We start from the raw sequence: 20,654 nt of genomic DNA, 5'->3' as shown, positions 1-20,654 counted from the left end.
AATTCATCTCTTGCATAAGACCAAGGACAAAGAGTGCAATCATGACGTGTATAACTTATAGGTATCATTTTGATTGAGAACATTTATTTTGCATGTAAAATAATGATGATACTGAATTTGAATGCAAAGCTTTCAATTATAGGCCTTATGAATTAGAGTCTAGACTCTAGACATAGGCAAGGGCTTGGAAGAAAGCCAACAATGCCTTATTTTGAAGTTACTCCAATAAAGAACACATCATTACTACATTAGCCTTTAGCATAATTTCAAAATCCTTCAATGTCTATAGCACGATATAAAACCAAATATGGTAGAGGATGTCATTGACAATATCAACTTAAATATGAGAGTGGAATGAAAGATCAATCGAGATTTAAATTTAGTTGCCCAAAATAGTTTTTCAATTAGACTAATGATGTTCTATAAGGAATTAGAAGAGAATATCATTTTCATGGAAAGAAAGGGCATTTGAATAATGCCATGTACAATAGGAGGACATTCACATCATGTCAATATGAAAAATTAATCCAAATTATTTGTTTAGTTTATCTTTCTTTTCACTAGAGGAGATGTAAACCTGCATTTTCTAGGTGTGACATGTACGTTGGACTGATGGACTCCACATAGTTAGCATATTTATTAACCTGCTTACATATTTTGATTCCCTAAATTATTTTGATGTTTTAACTTCTTCTTTTTCCCAAAAAAAAACTACTTCCATTAGTTAAGACAATGTACATAGGATAATATACAACTCATATCTTACAGGCCAACTTGCATGTCGAAAAGAAAACATGTGTAAAGGAAACAACAAAAAAAACTCCAAAACACCACATCATTTTATGAGCATAACATTAGTTGACCGCTATCGTGTGAATCTTCACACACTATATTAAAAAATAATGAAATAATTATTATAGATTAGATTAGTAGCTTACTATAGAAAGATGAATGTACTCAAGAGCTTCAAAACGTTTTTACTATATACAAAATGAAGAAATATATATCAAGTTATGTGAAAATAAAGTTTGAGAAGATAGAGAAATTAGAACTATCCCACATAGATAGGAAAGTTAAGGCCCTGATTATATAACCACCTTGAGCTCCCTCGTTTTTTTCATTTGTTCAAAGAGCACTTTGACCATTTTGTCTTAATGGATAATGGTGGCCAAATTCCCTAAAACCGGACATCGGCCGGTAAGCAAATTCGGAAATCGGTCCGGTAAGCAAATTTGGAAACCGGCCGGTATGCAAATCAGAAACTGGCTGGTAAGCAAAACCGGAACCGGAATCGGCAAGCAAATCCAGAAATCGATCCGGTAAGCAAAACCAGAACCGGAACTGGCAAGCAAACCGGAAACGGAACCGGCAAGCAAATTGGAACCGGCCGGTAAGCAAAACCGGAATTGGAACCGGTGAGCAAACCGGAACTGGAATCAGCTGGCAAGTAAAACCAGAACCGGAACCGTCCGGCAAGCAAAATCGGAAACTGGCCGGTAAGCAAAACCAGAACCGCAACCGGCAAGCAAAATGGAACCGGCCAGCGAGGGATTCGGCGATCGGGCGGAACCGGCTACCGGACAAGGTTGGACGCGGATGGACGAAAGATTGGATCATGCGACAAACTAAAGTAAAGTGAAGAGAACTAAAGTAAAGGCCATGTGGACGCAAGCAACTAAAGTTGGAGTGTATGCAAAAACTAAAGGTCATGTGGACGGTCACATGCAACTAAACGAAAAAGCCATGCAACTAAAAATAGATGCAACTAAAAGAAAAAGCTAAGCAACTAAAAGTAGAGGCCATGCAACAAAAAGTGGAAAGGCTATGATCAAGGGAGAACTCCATATATATTCCATTTTTTTTCCTACACTAGAGGACTTTCCATATTATCTTAATTTTTTTCCTTTTCTTTCGGAGCTCTCTTATCTTATCAAAGCCAAGAACCCTAAATTTCCTTACGAAAGTCATAAACCCTAGTTTCCTAATCAAAGCCATATAACTCAAAAACCTAATTTTCGAATTGAAGCTAAAAACCCTAATATTCTAATTAAATCTATATTTCATTTCTTCTAATCTATTACTCTAGTCATCTCCATTAGCAAATTTTTTGTAATCCCAATATTGGGATAAATTGTAATCTTTCTTTCCCTTTATTAATGAAATTCGTGAATCTTTATCATTTTGTATTAATTGTTTAATATAATCATACGAATCTGATATCTTCCGATCAGAGGCCCCGGGGTCCTGCCTCAAAGTTCACATATCCTCATCATATTTTCACGACACCGCATACCCTCCACGTGAGCCTCATACAACCCGAATTCAACATAGACATCCTCCACTCTCTTCTCATGGCAACACCCATCTATATGTTAGGTACACTAAGAGGGCGAAACCATCGTGGTGGTTGATAATTCCACTTCGCTTTGCCATCCACCATCTGCAGCATCAGAGAACCGCTCCATTTAAGAAGGAACCAAACTCTAGCTTCTTCACTTGTGTATGAGGGCCCTTGAAGGCTTTCAAACTCTCCTCGTAACGTGGAAATAAGATTAAACTAGGTCATCATTAAACTCTCAACCGATGGGGTTCACTTACATGAGAAAGTCTCCTTGCACCTAGATACCCACACTTGCCAAACCGTAAGGCCAACCATTAATAATAATATGTCCATGTAGCTTCATGCATGTAGAATGAACCTCATTGTGTTGGTTGTACAATTCCTTGCATCACCTTTAAACAAGGACCATTTCCATTCCACCCTTCAAACCATGCAGCCGATTCAATGGCCAACCAAGTGACTGCTGTGCTCGATACATGAACCTCAACCCCGAATTGAGCCAAGATTCTTAAGCTCCTCATCCAAACTTCTTGGGCTCGTGCGTAGCTCCACTAACAATTTGCGATGTCCTCCAAGATCGCATTGCAGGCCTTGCAAATACTCATGCCACCTCTTTTCCCAAGCCACTCTCCCGTTGGAACAACCTGATGGGTGATTAACCATAAAAACACTTTGACCCGCTTGGGGAGGGATGAGTTCCATATCTTGCTCCTGGTTCTATCCACGAAGACCGAATCGACAACTACATGGGCCCATTTGTTGGCACACTTCTCACGATGCCAATATAACTTTCTCCCCAAGCACGTCGAGTATTCGAAGAAACCTATTGATTTATCTTGTTCTCCCTTCCACTTATATTCACCAGGATCCCATTCTAAGCACTCGAGTGGCTTGCCTTCAACCACGTACATTATCCAGTCCTCCTCAACCTCCTCGACTGGTGGATTCACCTTCCATTTCTTGTTGTCTTGTGCCACAATTCTAATTGGGCACCAACTTGTACTTTCATCTATTGATCCCAACTGGACTATCTTCCCATTCTTTCCTAGACCCCTGACATTGATCATTTTTCCCGTATCATCACATTGTTCATACCATTCACCCTCTTCCCCATTACTGATAAGAACAGACTAGACAGTTGTATTGACTAGGTCAAGCATCTTTCTGCCATTTCTGAACTTTCCACATTTTTATATAATTTATCAGACAACCACATCCAATCTGCCACTGAATGAATCCCTATACAATACACTATAGCCCATGGCATACGTTGTCGTGAAGATCCATCACTATGTGCGGATCGTGATGCGGAACTGTTGGGGTCCTGGACCGGAAGGATTCGAAGTTTGTAGTAGCGAGAAAGTATTTAAGATAGATTGAGAGAGAGATTGAGATAAGATAGAACACTTGACTTTAGATTGAGAGAGATTAAGATTGAACTCTTGACTTTAGATTTGAAGAACAAGATTGATACATCAATTGGATAACGAATTTCTTACTTTTAATTTCTTGATTAATACATCGCTCCCCTTTTGTCTTTTTTAACCACTCTTTTATAGACGCCCCCATGCATATGATGCATGTGAGGCTACAAGACATGCATACAATGCATGGAATGCATGTGATGCATGTTTGCCATTTGGCACTCATGCATTCCATGTGATGCATGATAACCATGTCCATCAATCAAGCTCTAATATGAGAATTTACATGTATAATGATAGAAAAAACATTTTAAAGCAAATGACTTAGCTTAGTGGTAAGTCTACTGCCTTCAATCTTGGAGGTGCAAGGTTCAATCCTTGCTTGCATCTCTTTGATTACAAATTTCTAATATGTTTTTTTAGTCTAGATGACTTTGTTCGTTTCACACCGAAATCGTCGCGATTAACCTATCCGATCGATCCGTCTATCCAGTCCACTTCCGACCCGGTGATACGGTCTATTTGGTTTGGTTCCGGTGCTGGTACCGGTCCCGGTTTGATCGTCGTCCCCGTCCGTCCGGTTCCAGTTTCGCCAAAACCATTACGAGTAGTTAAGCCATAGTTTAGCCCAAGAACATTTTGTGGTCCACTCATAGAACAGACAAAAAGTAATAAGTTCTGGCTTTGCTTATATACTTTGGGATCCTGATTTGTCCTATCTATGTGGGATATCTCATAGTTTTTGTTTTTCTCTTTTTCTTCTCAAACTTCACATTCGCATAACTTGACATTTATTTGTTCGTTTCAAATGTAGTAAAGTACATTCGGAAGCTCTTGAAGACCTCCATATTCCCGTACCAAGATATTAAGCTAATCTAAAATAGTATCTTCACTATCATTGTTCCCTGTCTTGTGTGAAGAGCCACACTAGATTTTGGACATTCCTCGCAATTTTCACACCATTGCCAAAAATCTTCACGACAACGCTTACTCTGTCCAAGCATTTTTCCCTCTGACGATTTTAAGGTCTCGTTCCACAATAGGGGTTGGCGCATCCATTCAACATTAGTACTTTGACGAATCTGACTTAGATGCCCATAAAGCATACTCCTCCACGCCTTCATCACTGACATACATGTACGATCAGCCAACCAATTAGATTTCGTCAACTAAGTCCATACAAAAAAACCATGATTTATGTGGCTTCCATTGCCCACCTAGTCTTGGACTCTAGAGAATGCCCCTATTATGTATCAATGTTTTCCACAACTCGTTACTGGGTAGCAAGCTCCTTACCAATACCTTACATAGCAATGCTTGACTCTGCAATCTAGTGTCAATCAATCCAAGACCCCCCTTACTCTTGGGAAGAACCAACGTAGACCATGATACTTTGGCTGCCACGTTGTCTTTCCTAATCCCAACCCATAGTAATCCCCTAATACACACTTTAATAGTACGAATGGCTTGCTTGTCAAACATCCACATTGAAACTGCATGTCATAACGTAGACAAGAGCACATGGTTAGCTATTATGATCTTGCTAGCCAATGATAAGTTCATCCCTAACCAATTGCATATTTTGTCACAAATTTTACTTTGAATTTGTTGCAACTGAATTCCTTTGTCGATATCTACACTAATCCACGTTTCCGGATATCTAGTGGTTTCCCCTTTTACAATCCATTTGAATTCAACATTTGGCTTCCATACCGGCTTTGACTCCGAGCTAATCCAGAAACCCTTGGACTTATTCCAATTGATAGAGGCTCCCGATGCTTTGCAAAAGAGATTGATAGCAATCTATGCCCTCTCAAGATTCGCTACATTGCCTTGGAGGTACAACACCGTATCGTCCGCGAACTTTGAGTCCATCATGGACTTCCTTGAGTTAGGGATAGAAAGACCATGTAGATTTTCCCCCTTACTATTAAAAAAGGCAGACATTGATTCAGTAATAAAGAGGAACAGAAAGGGGGCGAGAGGACAACCCTGTCTGATGGATCTAGTTAGAGAGATTTGAGCTCCTTTCCTCCCTGCAATCGACACCTTACTCGAGCCATTCCTATATAAGGCTTGGGCAACACACCTCCATTCCCATGGTAGCTCAATAACCTTCATCATTTCTTCAAAGAAAGACCATTGCACTCGATCATAGGCTTTCTCGAAGTCGAGCATTAGACATGTTAAGTTTTGATTGTCTACCTCGTTGTTGCAACAACCTCCCAAAACAATATCACGTTGACCATAATAGATCAATGCTCCATGGAACCGGTTTGATTGGTCTAGATGATATCTCCTAGAAATGGCTTGATTCTCTGCACTAGTACGTTAGCAAATTTTTTATAAATTAGATTTAAATTTGTAATGGGCCTCCATTGTCGAATCTCGTACAACGCAATCTCCGATTTAGGAATCAGGTAAATCAAGCCTTCATTGAAGCTGCTCGACATCCTTCCCGTTCTCCACATCTCCTGCAATCCAGTTTCCAAGCTTGGAAAAATTTGCTCCCAAAACTCCTTGAAGAAGGCTTTGGGAAGGCCGTCAACTTAAGGATAATGGTTTGTCATAGATAATCCTAGTCAAACATGACCATAAATCATACAAATTGATCATATGATTCATTTAAAAGAGATTCTCTACAATACAATGTGACTGTTTGTTGCGTTAAACATTAAGCTAATAAATAAGTTCGTAAAAATGTTTTTTTTCCCATAAAAAATTTCCTCCATTGGTATTAAAATTAAAGTAAACAATATACATATATTGTCTTGCATCTGTTCAAAACTAATACAACACCTCCTCGGCATATCCATGGTCTCTATAGCATCTTTTGAGTGCATTATATGAGACCCCCCTCGGATTCGAATAAGATCTTATCGCAGGAGTCTCTTGTTGTTCGTAGTCGATCCAGATCTTGCTTGTAGATACTTTCTAGGAAAATGATGAATTAGAACCATTCTTGTAAAAGTCAATTCTATTTTTGGTAAGTCCCACGTATTTATAGAATTTGACAATATTTGAAACCATAATTGTGCCAAATGTTTTTTGTACACTTTCTCCATTTCGAGCATATCCCGAAATTAACCTAGCCTATTCAATAAGTCTTCTTGCTTGTCTTATAGCAAAGACTTGTTGAGCTTCAAGCATACTTCCACACTTTGCATACATCTCAATAAGAGCACTTGTTTCTATGACCTCCATGTTCTGCCAGGACATTTGAGCATGGAAGTTGTTCCCGTTCGGTATCTCTCTCATGTTGCCACATGCTTTCAACATACCAGAAAATGTCATCTTATTAGGTAAGAGGCCTTGCATAAGCATTTGAAGATAGAGTTGTATAGCATCCTCATTCTTATCATGATTAGTATAGCCCTATAACATGGTAGTCAGTCAACATCATCAACCATGATTGTTTGCAAGAGCAGGGAAACCCTAAACGGGTTGCGTTTGAGGTAAAACTAAGAATGATGGATGGGTTTATCCAAAGACATGAGGGGGTCAATAATTGACCATAAGTTTGAGGTTTGTGGGGTTGATTTCTACTTTACCTTCGTCATCTCAAGGTCAATCAACCAAGTGGCTTATGATTCTTTGTTACAATGACCTTTCTTAAGGGTCAATTGGTTGCTAATGAAATTTGGATGTGGTGTAATATATATGTATGCCAAAACATAGTAAGACCTACTACAGTCTTGAAGGTACTAACTGATGATAGAAGTGAGGAATGGAAATTTTGGAGAATACACAACCATGGAGTATGCATATTCTAAAGGCAAAACACACACACAAAAGAGAACCATAGATGCATAAGTAATCGATTTCAAAAATTTGGTTTGTTTGTGGGCAAATTTCTCTCTGAGATAATGATTTTGACATTACTTATCTTTGGTCCTTTTTCTCTGATGATCTGTAATTGTTGAGATGGCATATATTATATACTATTTCTATATTCCTGCTGGCCACTTTAATTTTAATATCAATGGAGGATATTTTTTATCGAAAAGACCTACTATATTAATGTCTACACCCACAAAGTGCATGAGTAAGAAGCTTTTGAAGTCTTTTGTAACAAAGGTGTTGCTGGAGGCAGCAACGTTGAGCTATTGGTTGTATTTTGTAGCAGACATGCTTTTTTAAACTATGGAAGGATATCTTGTTTAGAAAAAAAAAGTAAAAAAAAAAAGCATGAGTAAGAAGGGAGTTCAATCATGGATGATCAATTAGTTAAGATCAAACTTGAAGCAATGCTTCTAGATCGTTACCTTGAGGATGATTGGGAACTAAATTGAGACACAAACAATGCCTCAAGGCTCAAACAAGAACTTGGTTAAATAGAAGTTTGTCACTAGAGATCATGATGTGTTGTAATGAGGAATGGTTGATCATGTCTTGTTTCAACCTTAGTGTAGAGTATGTGAGAAAGAGCAACAAGGAACAAATGGACAAAGGATCACATGTATCTCATCCACTTAGTCCGGACCAAATCTCATTGATTCAACCACATAGACACCATCGACAATGTAGTATGTAATAACCTAGGACTTAAAATAATTTCACATCTTAGGACAAGATTGGTTTGAAGAGCACCAATGCATGATATTACAAAATGTTCATGCAATATATTTTCCAGAAATTGATGGATTCCAAAGAGAATCATTAATAAGGTGCTTGTGGGTAATGGTGAGGGAATGTCTAAGCATGAACTATGTGGAACAATTACGCATAAAAGGACAGAAGATACACAACCAACATGTTGCATGGAATGCACAACTTTCATGTATAATGGCGGAACACACCTATGGTGACGCTAGGAGAAAGTGGACCGAGGTGGAACTACCAGCCCCCACGATGGTTGTTTCCTTCTTTCACGCCTCCCTCCCTTCGATGTAGGCCCCAGGAGTCGGCTCATTCTTGCCGACACTAAAGGCCACTGCTTTTAGGTATAGGTATCTACTTACTTTAGGTAGTCGGTTTGAAAAACTATGTAAGTAGTCTCATTTTCTTGATCTTGATCTGAGGGAGATTCCCCGTTTTGTGTATAAGCTTCCTTGTATAGTCTCCTTGTAATAATCCTTCCTAACTAATGGGAAAGTAGCTTTATTTTGGAAAAAAAAAACTAAGAATGTGAAAAAGCTTCAAAATGGTAGATACATTGCCAATGCTCAAACTCGTTGAAATGGATGACCATCACATAAATTAATTAGGCAATAACACAACGTTACTTTCCATAAGCTTGGTAGAATAACTACATCAAGACACATAGAATGGAGGGAATAGAAATAAAGTCACCAATAATCCCTTGTTTTTGTTGGGATATTATATGCTTAACTTCGAAACAATACATTGAACATAAACTCACATAATGGGCGGAAGAATACAACATAAGAGATGAGGGACAACATTGTTGGCCACCTTGTTTGTTTGGGGGTTGTAACTTGTAATGGAGGAGAGTCTGTTTAATGGGCAATCGTTGTATTGCTAGTTTGTACTCTTCTTAGTCTTGAAGAAGGAAAAGGGAGTGAGAATATACTCCAAAAGCTAACCTTTTGGAATTCATAGTTTAAAGTAATAAATAAAAAACTCGAACCCAATGCGTGGAGATTTTACACAGTTCTATATCAACACATCCTTTTGTTATCAATTCCTATGAGATTAAGAATTGTTCTCAATGTCAATAGCTACCTTGCAATCAATGTCGTGTAATAGTTATTGTTGTATTAATGACAAATGTCTTCTAACATATTCTATCTAGTCAACAACCGGCTAATAACAAACTTTAATATCTTGGGATTCAACCCAAGAAAACAAATAGTTGATTTGATCCATTGATCGTAAATTTTTGATTTACCTCTCAAAGAGAGAGGACCCAAATAATATGTCAATTTTTGGAATTTTGTAAAGAGTTCAAAGTTGCCAAATGTGGACTACCAAGGTAAACATGTGTTCCTCCTTCCTTTATCATGGACAAAAGAAGACATTCATATTCACAAGACAAAATGCCTCCTTGAGGAATTGTTTGAATTGAATATCGTGGACATTTACTTTCTATCTCTTAACGCACTTTGAGGCTTTCAAGGAATTTAAACAAACAATTGGGGCAAAATTTTCAATTTCCGTGAGGGTGACGGTTACTTCTAAATACCAATCAATAATCTTTGGCCTCAAAAAGTGTTTTCATAGAGTTTAACTATCATTGTGCAATGTGCTGAACCAAAAGACAACATGGTGCACTCTAGCACGGTTCACCGATAAATTGATGTGATGCTTTTCTCATATTCAAATCTCACAATGAGGTTGAACAATAAGTAAATCACAAATATCTTTGTCACGAGATTAGGGAATCACTTTTTGGTCAAGCATATAAACATAAACTCGAAGAAGATTAAGCTTGGTTTTGTACGTATAAGAACCATAAGCACAACTTTCCAAAACTAAAGTTTCAGATCTACCCTCTTGTATCAGGGCAATATCATTTGAAAAATGTCACTCAAAAGCATTTGTTAAAATTTAACTTCTAAATAAAGTCATTAAAGCAAAGACGACCATCATTAATCGAGTATACACGAATCATTAAGTATCAACAAGTCTATTTATGTGCATACTCTATTGGATGTTATAGTTTTCACATAACTAGTTAACGAGCAATATTCAACGTTGCCGAAATATATATGGATCGACAATTACGCATAAGCTAACATAACCTCGTACTGATCAATGTGATTAGTTTGATAAGGACACGTCATACAATAGCGACATGCAAATCATCGAGGTGATATGGCCAGGATGATCCGTGTAAATCTTGTTACTCAACACAACAATTGACAAGAGTGGACAAACTTGTGCAATAACGTCATCGACTATACATATATTTATATTAATCAGGTGAGCCTCTTTACTTTTTTTGGGACCAAGGGGACAAGTGGATGTTTCTGAGATTGAAGAAGGGTTTTGGATGGCCCACGAGCATCAGCCAAAGAAGGAGAGAGATAAATGATAGAGATTTTCTCACTTCATATACATGTAAGTTGTAACATAATGTTTTTATGAAGAAATTATGTCAGGGGCATATTTGTAATTTCCTCAAGCATCAGGGGTATATTTGGAAATAGAAAACTCTCTGTCTTCTTTCTGTCTCTGTCTTCCTCCCTCTCTCTCTCTCTGACAGTCTAGTGTTGTCAGCTCGAAGGATCGATCTTGTCTTCTTCCTCCTCTCCAGAAAACCTTCTGTTTCCTTTCTTTCAAAACCAATGTCTATGGATATCAACGAACAGATAGTATTCTGTGAGGATTTATTACTTTTCTAATCATTGCTCATGGCAGCTACTACCTCCCCTGTTTCTAACAAGTCTCATGCTTCCACTCAGGTGAGTTATTGCATTCATGTATTTTGTCTGAACCTTCCTTCTTACTTCAATCCATTCTATATCATCCTGTTTTACACCATTTTTTGCGCTGTTTGTGTATGCGATGATGAAAATTTGCAACTTTCATTTCTAATTTCTTACTGTCATGATAATTTATGCTTAGAAAATGCACTGCATTATCACGAATTTTCGCTAGTTTTATACACATTTCTTATTTTTTGATGTGAGACGATGGATTTGCAATGTTGGTTTGTACTTTTTTTAGCCTCATAATCTATTCCTAGTTTAGGCTTCATTGCCATGAATTCTTGCTATTATATTTGGAAGTACTCACTATGAAGCAAACAAATGATAGAGGTAGGTCCAATTAGTTAATGGATGGCCATTGCCTAGGCATATCTTTGTCCTCAACTTATGTTTCACTATCATGAATTCTTGTTGTAACAAATGTGGAAGCGAATATGCATAATGAGTCAAATTAAGACTAGAGCCAGGGCGGATGTTTGGCCACCCACAGTCTAAACACACTTTGATCTAGACATAACATAGGCTTTCAGAGGAAAGGAAATATGCACAACGAGTCTAGCAAAAACAGAGACTAACAAGTGGGCGGATGTTTGGCCACTCATAGTCGATACACACTTTGATCACATAGGGTTTCATTATATAAAAGGTTAGCAAACTTTCATTGTATATAAAGATGTCTTGTTATGCTAGGTTTATAAGCAAATATATTGATATGTATACAATCGTATTGTTTTTTCAAATAACCAAACAGACAATGAACCGTAATAGTAAATTGATTCAATTATAATTTTGGTTTTACGAGTGAAAATACTGATGCATATAATATACCATTGTTGTGTTCAGGGTGAAGATGTAATCTTGGGTAACACACTATTACCAGATAGCCATGAAGGCATGGAACACACTAATGAGAACCAAGGAGGTCATGACAAAAAGCTTGGTGGTGTAGATAGGAAGACTGGTTCTCTTCAGGAAAAACTTGATTGGATATCTGTTTCTACCTCTGGCAATGTACCGCAAGCTCGTTATTATGTATGTACACCACTATAAAGATATGAATATACAACGAACAAATCATCTAAATATAAGTGAACATAAAACTTTAACATTCTTAAATACTTGAGACCTGTGGATGATTCATACATTGATTTCTATGTAGATGTACACAGAATGTGAGAGGATACCTTAACACTTGTGTGTCACATATACGCCCACATGTAGATCAGCACATATAAACTTATGATACACATACGAGACTTTGGTCTGGTTGTAGTGATGCCAGGGTTTTGGAATAATTATGATTCTCGCATGTAGAACTATAGTATGACAGATTTTACTCAGTGGCCACCCAAAATTTCTTTTTGAATACAACATACACATTACATGCTTCATCCAGTACTTTTCCATTTCTGTTTAAAAGAAAATCTGTCATTTTCACCTTCTGCCACATTACATGTCAATGCCTGACATTGTGAAACAAATTTGAGGTGTAATTTGGTCAGGCATGATCTTGAACTCAAATATTGAAGAGCTCTAATAATGAAAGAAACATAAAATCCATTGCTTCAGGCTTGGCCTCACAACCTTAATGTTGCAAAAAAACAAATTTCACTGTTACAGGAGCACGCTTCTATATCAAATTTAGAATTTCTATAAAAGGTAACCTTGTGATCTGTTAGCAATAATTAGCAGCAACATAAGTCTTTATATGATGTATAAAAGCAATCTTTTGGATCAGGACTTAGCTTGTGAGGTTCTACTTATTATCAATATTACAAAAAGCGACTTCATTCTTCTTCATAAATTGGTGTCTTTCCATCAGATTGGTTCAGAATACACTCTTCTCATCAGTTGCATAGTGCTTATATATGTTATGCATATCTTTGCACACTTGTAAATGTTGGGCCCCATGGATGCTAGTATATAACATCATCATTATATGTCCTAGATAATGTATAGTTGTGTTGCTCCCTCCACGTTCACCATTGCTTCCTTCTTCTGTGTTCTCTTCACCTACCTATTCATTGTTTTCTTATGGTATGCATTAGAATAAGTGTTATGCAACTTTGGGTCAAAAGCTGTGATCAATTTCCAAAATAAAGTAAATTGAAATAGAAGAAGCCTATTCTAACAAAGAAGAGTATCCTCATTGCTTTAGGATGTGCAATAAAATCATGAAATATATACAAGTAGCCATCTTCAACTTTTCTGATATAAGTCAAGTTTGTAAGCTGAGGAATTTGCTGCTAACCATCTTGTATCAGCATTCAGCAGCTGTCATTGGAAGAAAGATGGTAGTTGTTGGGGGTGATTCTGACTATGGAATGCTGAATGATGTTCAGGTATTTTAGGGTATTCATTATGTCTTTCATAAAACATGAAGTATATGCATATTATTTATCTCAACATTACAATTTACAAATTATGTTAACTCTACTTTCTGTATAGCAATTGCACTTGGGAAAGCTTTGTTGGTCGGGGCTTGGAGTTCAATCTTCTCTCAATGCCAAAACAAAGGGAGCTCAACAACTTCCAGTATGCAGAGGTCATTGTTTGGTAAATTTATGACCTTTAGCATGTGGAAGGAACTTATCTGTTACATAATCTTTTTGTCCATCAGGTGCTGATTTATTATGAAATATAATTTAAGACATAATATTTGTTCTCTTTGTAGATTGCTTGGGGACAAAAGATCTTGCTAGTGACTGGGGAAACAGATCCACCTATGGAGACTGTGACAGGTTTAAATGACATTCATTTTTAATTTCTTGCAGTATTATAATTGCTTGAATGTTTGATTATTCTACAACATGAATCTTTTCAGTTTGGTCATTTGATATGGAAAAGGAGAACTGGTCTTTGATTGAAGCCAAAGGTGAAATCCCGGTAATCACATTTAAATTTCCCAATGATTCAAATCAATCTTTTTTACATATTGACATAGTTGTTAATAAACATGAGTATGTTTTAGAATACTTTCTACATGTATTCTACGTTTTGGAACTGCCATTTTCTAATATTTCACGTATACTAAGTATTCGACGTATTAAACATTTGCAAAAAGCTCCAAAAAAATTAAATTTTTTTAAAACTTTAAAAAGTATTTAATGTATTTTACACATATTCTACATATTCAACGCATTTTATCTTTAGAATATGTATTCTAAGTATTTAAGAAAAAGGGTAGAATATTTTTAGAATACTTAGCATACATATTTTACGTGTAATATATGCTAAGTATTCTACAACAATGCATATTGATGAGTAAGCTATCATGTATTTTAATCCTCTTTTATTTGCTGCTCATAAAATTTCATCTGTAGGTAGCACGAACCAACCATAGTGTCACAAGGGCAGGATCTGTACTTATTCTTTTTGGTGGTGAAGATATGAAAGGCAGGAAATTAAATGAGCTTCATATGTTTGATCTCAAGTCATCAATGTGGTTGCCTTTACTTGCAATGTAAGCTTTTTTGTTCCTACGCACTGGTTGCATATACCGTTTCTAGAACTATATGTTTGGTTGAGAAGAAATCACGAGTATGTTTATATCATGCAGGGGGTCTGTTCCCTCACCAAGGTCTAAACATGTTGCTGCAATATACGATGACCGTCTGTTACTTGTGTTTGGTGGGGCATCAAAATCCAAATTTCTGAATGACCTTTATGCTCTTGATTTTGAAAGTGTAAGAATTGTGGTCTTTATAGACCAATAGTTTGAGTGAGAATAGATCTTTATTTTACTGTTTTCAACTCAGAAACTGCACCAATTTTTTCTTCTGCTTTTATGGCTCTTTTTAGATGGAATGGTCTCGATTGAAGACAAGGGGAGCTTCTCCCAGTCCCCGGGCAGGTTGTGCCAGTGTGCTTTTTTGCGACAATTGGTATATTGCTGGAGGATCTTCTGGTGACTCAAGTATGTTAATGCAATCCTAATGTTTTGATTGGATTCTAACTCTCAAGAGAGTAGACGTTTATTGAATGAAGCAAGTCACCAAAAAAGTTAAAAATCAGTAAGAGAATATTGGGGAGACAGCATCATATAAAATCCTTGTACAATTATAAGGATCAGGAGAAAGATATCAGAGGTACATAAAGGGTAGTGATGACATTCATGGGCGTAAGGAAAAACCATCTGCACAAACGGATAACTTGCTGTTATTGTATGATCTTTTAATCTTTAACACCTATTCCAATTATCATAGTAACTGACTGATTTCTATGCTCTTATATGGAGAAGGAAGAAAAGAAAATTCTGAAATAAATGCATCTGATGGTGCTCTGGGTACTTATCACAGATGAATGAATTCCAGTGTTGCTGCTGAAATATTAATGTTCTATTTCTTTTTAAGTGATGGTGACAAACTGTACTATGCTACACTGGAAGGGAACACTATATTTACATTGGTGGAGGTGACAGGGATGATCATTTTTTCTGAGCATATTGTTCCCATGCAAATTAAAAGAATCTTTCCTGGAAATGTTTCGTGGATACTTTGTAAATTTCTAATTATAATGATACGCTTTTTTCTTAGAGAAACATATTAATCTATTTGCTCAAAGTCTAAAAGTAACCACATTCTTCAAATGAAGTGATGAAGTTCATAAAGATGATGGAAAACAAAATGGAGTGTGATGGGGTGGATAAATTTTAAATTTTGTAAAAGAAATGACAATTTGTCTAGTCAACAATCTCTTTCTCGGTTTAAATATAATGTAAGACTTACTGACATAAAGAATGGGAATAGTATGATTACAGGTACATGCTATATTTTTTATTTATAGAAATGCTTTGTTCTCTTACAGGATGCTTGGATACCATCATGCTTGATGTTGCAAGGATGACCTGGAGTTCAGTTTCATATTCAAATATGGGTTCTCCTTCGGCTTCAGAGGTACGCTTTTTCTTGGAACTTCATGATCTTGTAACTATATTGAGTTAATCATACTGGAGAATATTGTATGACACACATTGATATGCTCTGAACTTCAAGCTGGCATAGGGACGTTCATTGCCTGTTATGTGCATGGCATTGATCTATTAATTAAGGGGCAAAATTCTAATGGTTTCAAGGGTATTGTAAGAATTGAGGTAACTCACATAAGGTCATGACACATGACAAGTACATATGGTGGCCTGAGGACCTTGTGTACAAGTATAAAATGAGGTGTAGCTAACCTCATTAGGGAGAGGAATATCTGAGACACCGGTGGTGTGGCGAGCCTCTTGCTAAGGATAGCGCTTTATGGATTTGCATCCAAAGCACGATCTTAGGCAATATTTCGTGGTATCCGATGCTGATGATGTTTAAGATGCATCTCGATTCCTTCGCTTGGAGGTGGTTGGGAAAATGCCCTTAATCCATTGCTTTCCTTAATTTTATGTTATTTTCTTAATCATTATTTCTGTCTTTAACATTACCCCTTTTCACGTAAGCAGATGTAAAAACCATGGCTGGTCCAATAAAACAACATTAATAATTCTAGTAGCTGTGAAACCAGAATATATATTCTGGTTTCACATATATCATATTGATTTGAAACTTAATATATTGGATTTGTATAACAAGGCTATCTTTTTGTAGAGTTTCTTCCTTGCTGTTTGCAATGATTAAGCATAGTAATTTTTACTCCGCAAACATTATGATAAAGGAATGTCAAGTATTCGTTGTATGCAAAATCTTCTGTGTCATTACTTTATAAATAGTTTTTGGTTTCGTTTATTTTATGGCGATGTGATTGAATCCACATTCAATGTTTGCAAATCATAAAAGTTGTATGAACGTTTATATCTGAAATATTTTCTAGTGATACAAAACTGCTATTGTGTGATGATGTCACAGGGATTCAGTCTAGTTATTGCTCAAAGAAAAGAGAAAGCTTTTCTGGTTGCATATGGTGGAAAAGGATTAGGCTCATTTGATGAGGTTTTTAAAACTATCCCCTTGCATTTTTTCCCCATTTATTTGATATTCTTACCATCTCATGTCTTTCCGTGACTTGAAATTCAGGTGGAAGTGCTTCATGTCTCTGCGAAAGCACACTTTAAGAGTCCAACCCTAAAGATAGTGAAACCAGGAATTCTTGAATCCAAGAACAGTTTGGTAATAAGCCAAAAAGTCTTGTTAATTCTTTTGTAAATGGTTTGACATAAGCATACTATAACCCAGTTTTTCTTATTTTTCCAGATGAGTGATGATTCAGCGAGAGTATCATTTCAAGAGACTGTATGTGGGAATATGTTGATGGATGACCAGAAAGAAGGCCAGACAGATGAACAGAAGGATTGCTACTATGTTGATGAATCATGTAGCAATAAGGAGGTATGCATGTTGGAAGGGAAAAAATATCTATAAATATGAGTAGAAAAGTCTAATAACGCTACTCAGTAAACATAAGCACATCTATTCAATGTAGGGTAGTGATACCAGAAGAGATGGGGTGGTGTCTCCCAGGAAGGAAATGCATGTTAGTTCTAGTAAGAAGGGAGGCGAAACAAACACAACCAGTTACGAACGGTGGAAAGCATCTCAAGGGACAAATCAGGAGATAGGTAATGATGAAAGGCATGTTGAAACATCAGAGGAGAAGTCATTGGCTGTTAAGTTCAGTTATGAAAGAAAGCTTGCATCAGCCCTTCAGAAGAGTTTAGTGTTGGAGGGGGAGCTGAAAGATGTGATTTCTGGAAAGGAAGAGACTGAGAGGGAACTTGCTTCAGCTATCAAAAGTAGAAAGAAAGTTGAGAGGAGGTTACTAGCTGCTCTTAACGAAAACCAAGTCTTGAAAGGGAAGCTTGCGGCGGCTGAATTGGCTCAAGAAGAATCAATCAACTTAACAAATATTGTGCATGCAGAAAATCTTAGGCTTGACCATGATCTTACCTTCTTAAAAGCTGTCCTCGAAGACACTCAAAGGGCAAGTGTACATTGCTAGGCATTTTGTTGGTTTTTTGGTGGATGATGATAGAAAATGGTTTTAAATACTCTTCATCTTTATTATAGGAGCTCCTGACAACAAGAGGGGTTCTGTCAGAGGAAAGGACCAGATCTTTTCAACTACAGGTAATTATTTTGGCCCATGCTAGTTGACATATAATCCTATTATCTGTTAGGTGTAATATGATCATCAATGATCATTGTAGTGTGTTTTGCCATGTTTTGGGGGTTGGTATCTTTAAGGAATCTTGAATTGTAACTTATTGGCAAGTGCCCTAGTGCATAAATGGATTGAAGCAAGAACACTTGTGCCCTGCAATTCAAGAATTTCAAAAAAGACAAATTCATCCTTCATTTGTCTAGATTTGTTTTAATCCTTAGTATTTTACATCTCCATTATGGATATGCAACATTTGAAGTAACTGCCAAAACTGTCATGAATATGTATGTACATCCTCTTTCAGTCTTACCATTGGAAGTTGGAACTCCAATCTAACAATAAAAATCAATGATATATTGTCTTTAGAAGTTGTCTCAGTTGGTTTGTGCATTTTGCTATGATCAGTATCTCTTTCAGAAATCTGCTTTTATGTACAGACACACATAATATATATCTATGTAGCTATATGTATATATTTTGAGCACGTGCATGTTTTCAGGTAGAGCTTTTTGAGCTGAAACAAACCATCCAAAATTATGAAAATGGAAGAAAGTCCTGAAGTGAGCATCGTCTAATAATGGAAATACTTCTAATCTCATCTTAGATGGTGAGTTTCATCTTATTGAAATTTCAATTAAAAGCCTTTTTGTTCTTTATGGAACTGTTTATAATTAATGCCACTGATAAACAATAGTTCTTGTTGTTATTGAAACACAGGTTGTTCCATTGAAATATGTGGATGTCAAGTAACCCAATCCACAAGCTGGCATAGAAGACATCCTAATCATGTGTTGATATGGTGCTATCATTCTGTATCTTTTTAAGAAATATAGCATATATCATTCTCAATCCATGGATAATTTATTTATATATATATATATATTATAAATATATATATGAAATAGGTACAAGACCTATGTATGTATATCATCTCTGGTTTCATGGAAGTTGGCAAAATAAGCATATACCTTTGGCAAAGAGTTCCACTGTGAATTTGTATCAATTGGATGCTCCCCATTAAGAGCAAGATTTGTCGTCCCATGAAGGCATTCAATGGTGTCTTTTCATGCTTTGGGCTGGAAATTTTTCTTCTATAGCATTGCTCACAAAGCAAGGACTCGATGTCATGATGTCTGTACAAGGAATAAGAAAGCACACATGTATCTCTGCTGTTTATGAACTATCTTTGATTCGATACATTTTTTGGGGTTGTAAAAAAAACATTCATCAGAAATAGTTTGTGTGAAGTTCAAACTAACCGATCACATGACATCTCAACATTTTCATGTAAAAATTGTGCAAAATGTGGCACGTGGTCAAAACCCCCAATTTCTCATTTTTGTCTTTTCAAATTTCTGCCATGGGCAGTCTCAGGCTCTATTATGTAGAGCAAGTGATGTGGTATTATAAGGCAATTATGCATTTTAGAAGCATGAGAAAATATGGATAATGACTCACCAATAATTGTAAAATCATATAATCCATGACTAAAGGAGGATCTGGACTTCAGGAAACAGGTGTTCACGTGAATATAACTGATTATTCAATACTGTCATGGACAATGTATTATGCACATTTTTCAAGCAGTAAGAACTTTCAAGCTGGCTCTTTCTTATGTTAGCTAGTTGCCTACCCTAAATGGTTTGTAGATAATGCATGGAAAAATTATAATGTGAAATTTGTTGTTATATGTTTATTTGTTTGGATTATCCAATGGCTGCTATGATGTTCTCTGTCTATCCATCAGCATATCCAGTTGGTGCATGCTTGAACTAACCAACGACTGAAAAAAGTGAAGAATTCGACTTCCCTCATTGCCACACCTCTTCCTGATGCAAAAAATCAACAGTTTTTGCAAGGTAAAAATGGCAAAGATTTATCACAAATATGATTTTTGGCAAGACCACATACACATTATCCTAACATGATCCTTTCATTGAACATGAAACACAAGTTTTATTAAGAGTTTCTCTGTATGGTACTTCAAATAAATGATCAAATACATTTCGTGAGAGTTGAAATATACATCTTATGCTTCAAATTCAATCAAAATATGAAAATAATGTGTAATCAATATTGCTTTCCAAGATGCTCAATATTTTGCAAGAAATTGGCTTATTACGTGGCACTTATTTTCTAGATGAGGAAAAATGTGCGAGAGGGTAGCTTGGCTACTCTAGGCTGTACTATATAGCAAATTTTTGAATGCACGTATCACATCATTTAAGAGTAGTAGATCATAGACTTGAATCATCACTTCGTAAGCCTTTTGCAAATGTAATTGTGAATAATTCCGAGGACACGAGACACCAAATGAAGTGAGGACATTATGTTCCTTGATTGTGAGAGCACGCGCAATGATACTAAATCGTGAACATGGATAATAGCAAGGACAACTGG

General features: G+C 36.5%; 1 protein-coding gene and 1 long non-coding RNA gene across 2 annotated transcripts; one reads left to right on the top strand and one right to left on the bottom strand.

The window, feature by feature from the left end:
* Positions 1 to 10,902: 10,902 nt before the first annotated feature.
* On the top strand, positions 10,903 to 19,858 carry LOC147853478 (acyl-CoA-binding domain-containing protein 6-like). Its single transcript, XM_087332227.1, has 17 exons — positions 10,903 to 11,132; positions 12,003 to 12,191; positions 13,424 to 13,501; positions 13,608 to 13,715; positions 13,834 to 13,900; positions 13,984 to 14,045; positions 14,483 to 14,622; positions 14,719 to 14,845; positions 14,961 to 15,075; positions 15,966 to 16,054; positions 17,003 to 17,086; positions 17,171 to 17,263; positions 17,348 to 17,482; positions 17,577 to 18,074; positions 18,161 to 18,220; positions 18,754 to 18,865; positions 18,972 to 19,858. Exons 1-16 carry the CDS (start codon positions 11,082 to 11,084, stop codon positions 18,811 to 18,813), a joined length of 1,956 nt encoding a protein of 651 aa, XP_087188353.1. The 5' UTR covers positions 10,903 to 11,081; the 3' UTR covers positions 18,814 to 18,865; positions 18,972 to 19,858.
* Positions 15,913 to 16,798, bottom strand: LOC147853479 (uncharacterized). The gene is made up of 2 exons (XR_015531173.1): positions 16,339 to 16,798; positions 15,913 to 16,175 (listed from the first exon to the last, which is right to left on the bottom strand). It is a non-coding gene; the product is annotated as an uncharacterized LOC147853479 (long non-coding RNA).
* Positions 19,859 to 20,654: the final 796 nt, after the last annotated feature.

Source organism: Azolla caroliniana, unplaced genomic scaffold, assembly GCF_043228905.1.
Source record: "Azolla caroliniana isolate FFs.n. ecotype wild unplaced genomic scaffold, voAzoCaro1.0.p SCAF_16, whole genome shotgun sequence".
Lineage (NCBI taxonomy): Eukaryota > Viridiplantae > Streptophyta > Polypodiopsida > Salviniales > Salviniaceae > Azolla > Azolla caroliniana.
Note: the sequence above shows the minus strand (reverse complement) of the source record. Positions and strands in the feature narration are given on the sequence as shown.

What these genes read in the sequence shown, in the direction of transcription:
- LOC147853478 (XM_087332227.1), top strand. Translation starts at nt 11,082, where the DNA reads ATGGCAGCTACTACCTCCCCTGTTTCTAACAAGTCTCATGCTTCCACT. An exon ending in ATGCTCTTGATTTTGAAAGT is followed by an intron (nt 14,846 to 14,960) that starts GTAAGAATTGTG and finishes GGCTCTTTTTAG; the next exon opens with ATGGAATGGTCTCGATTGAA. An exon ending in CCAGATCTTTTCAACTACAG is followed by an intron (nt 18,221 to 18,753) that starts GTAATTATTTTG and finishes GCATGTTTTCAG; the next exon opens with GTAGAGCTTTTTGAGCTGAA.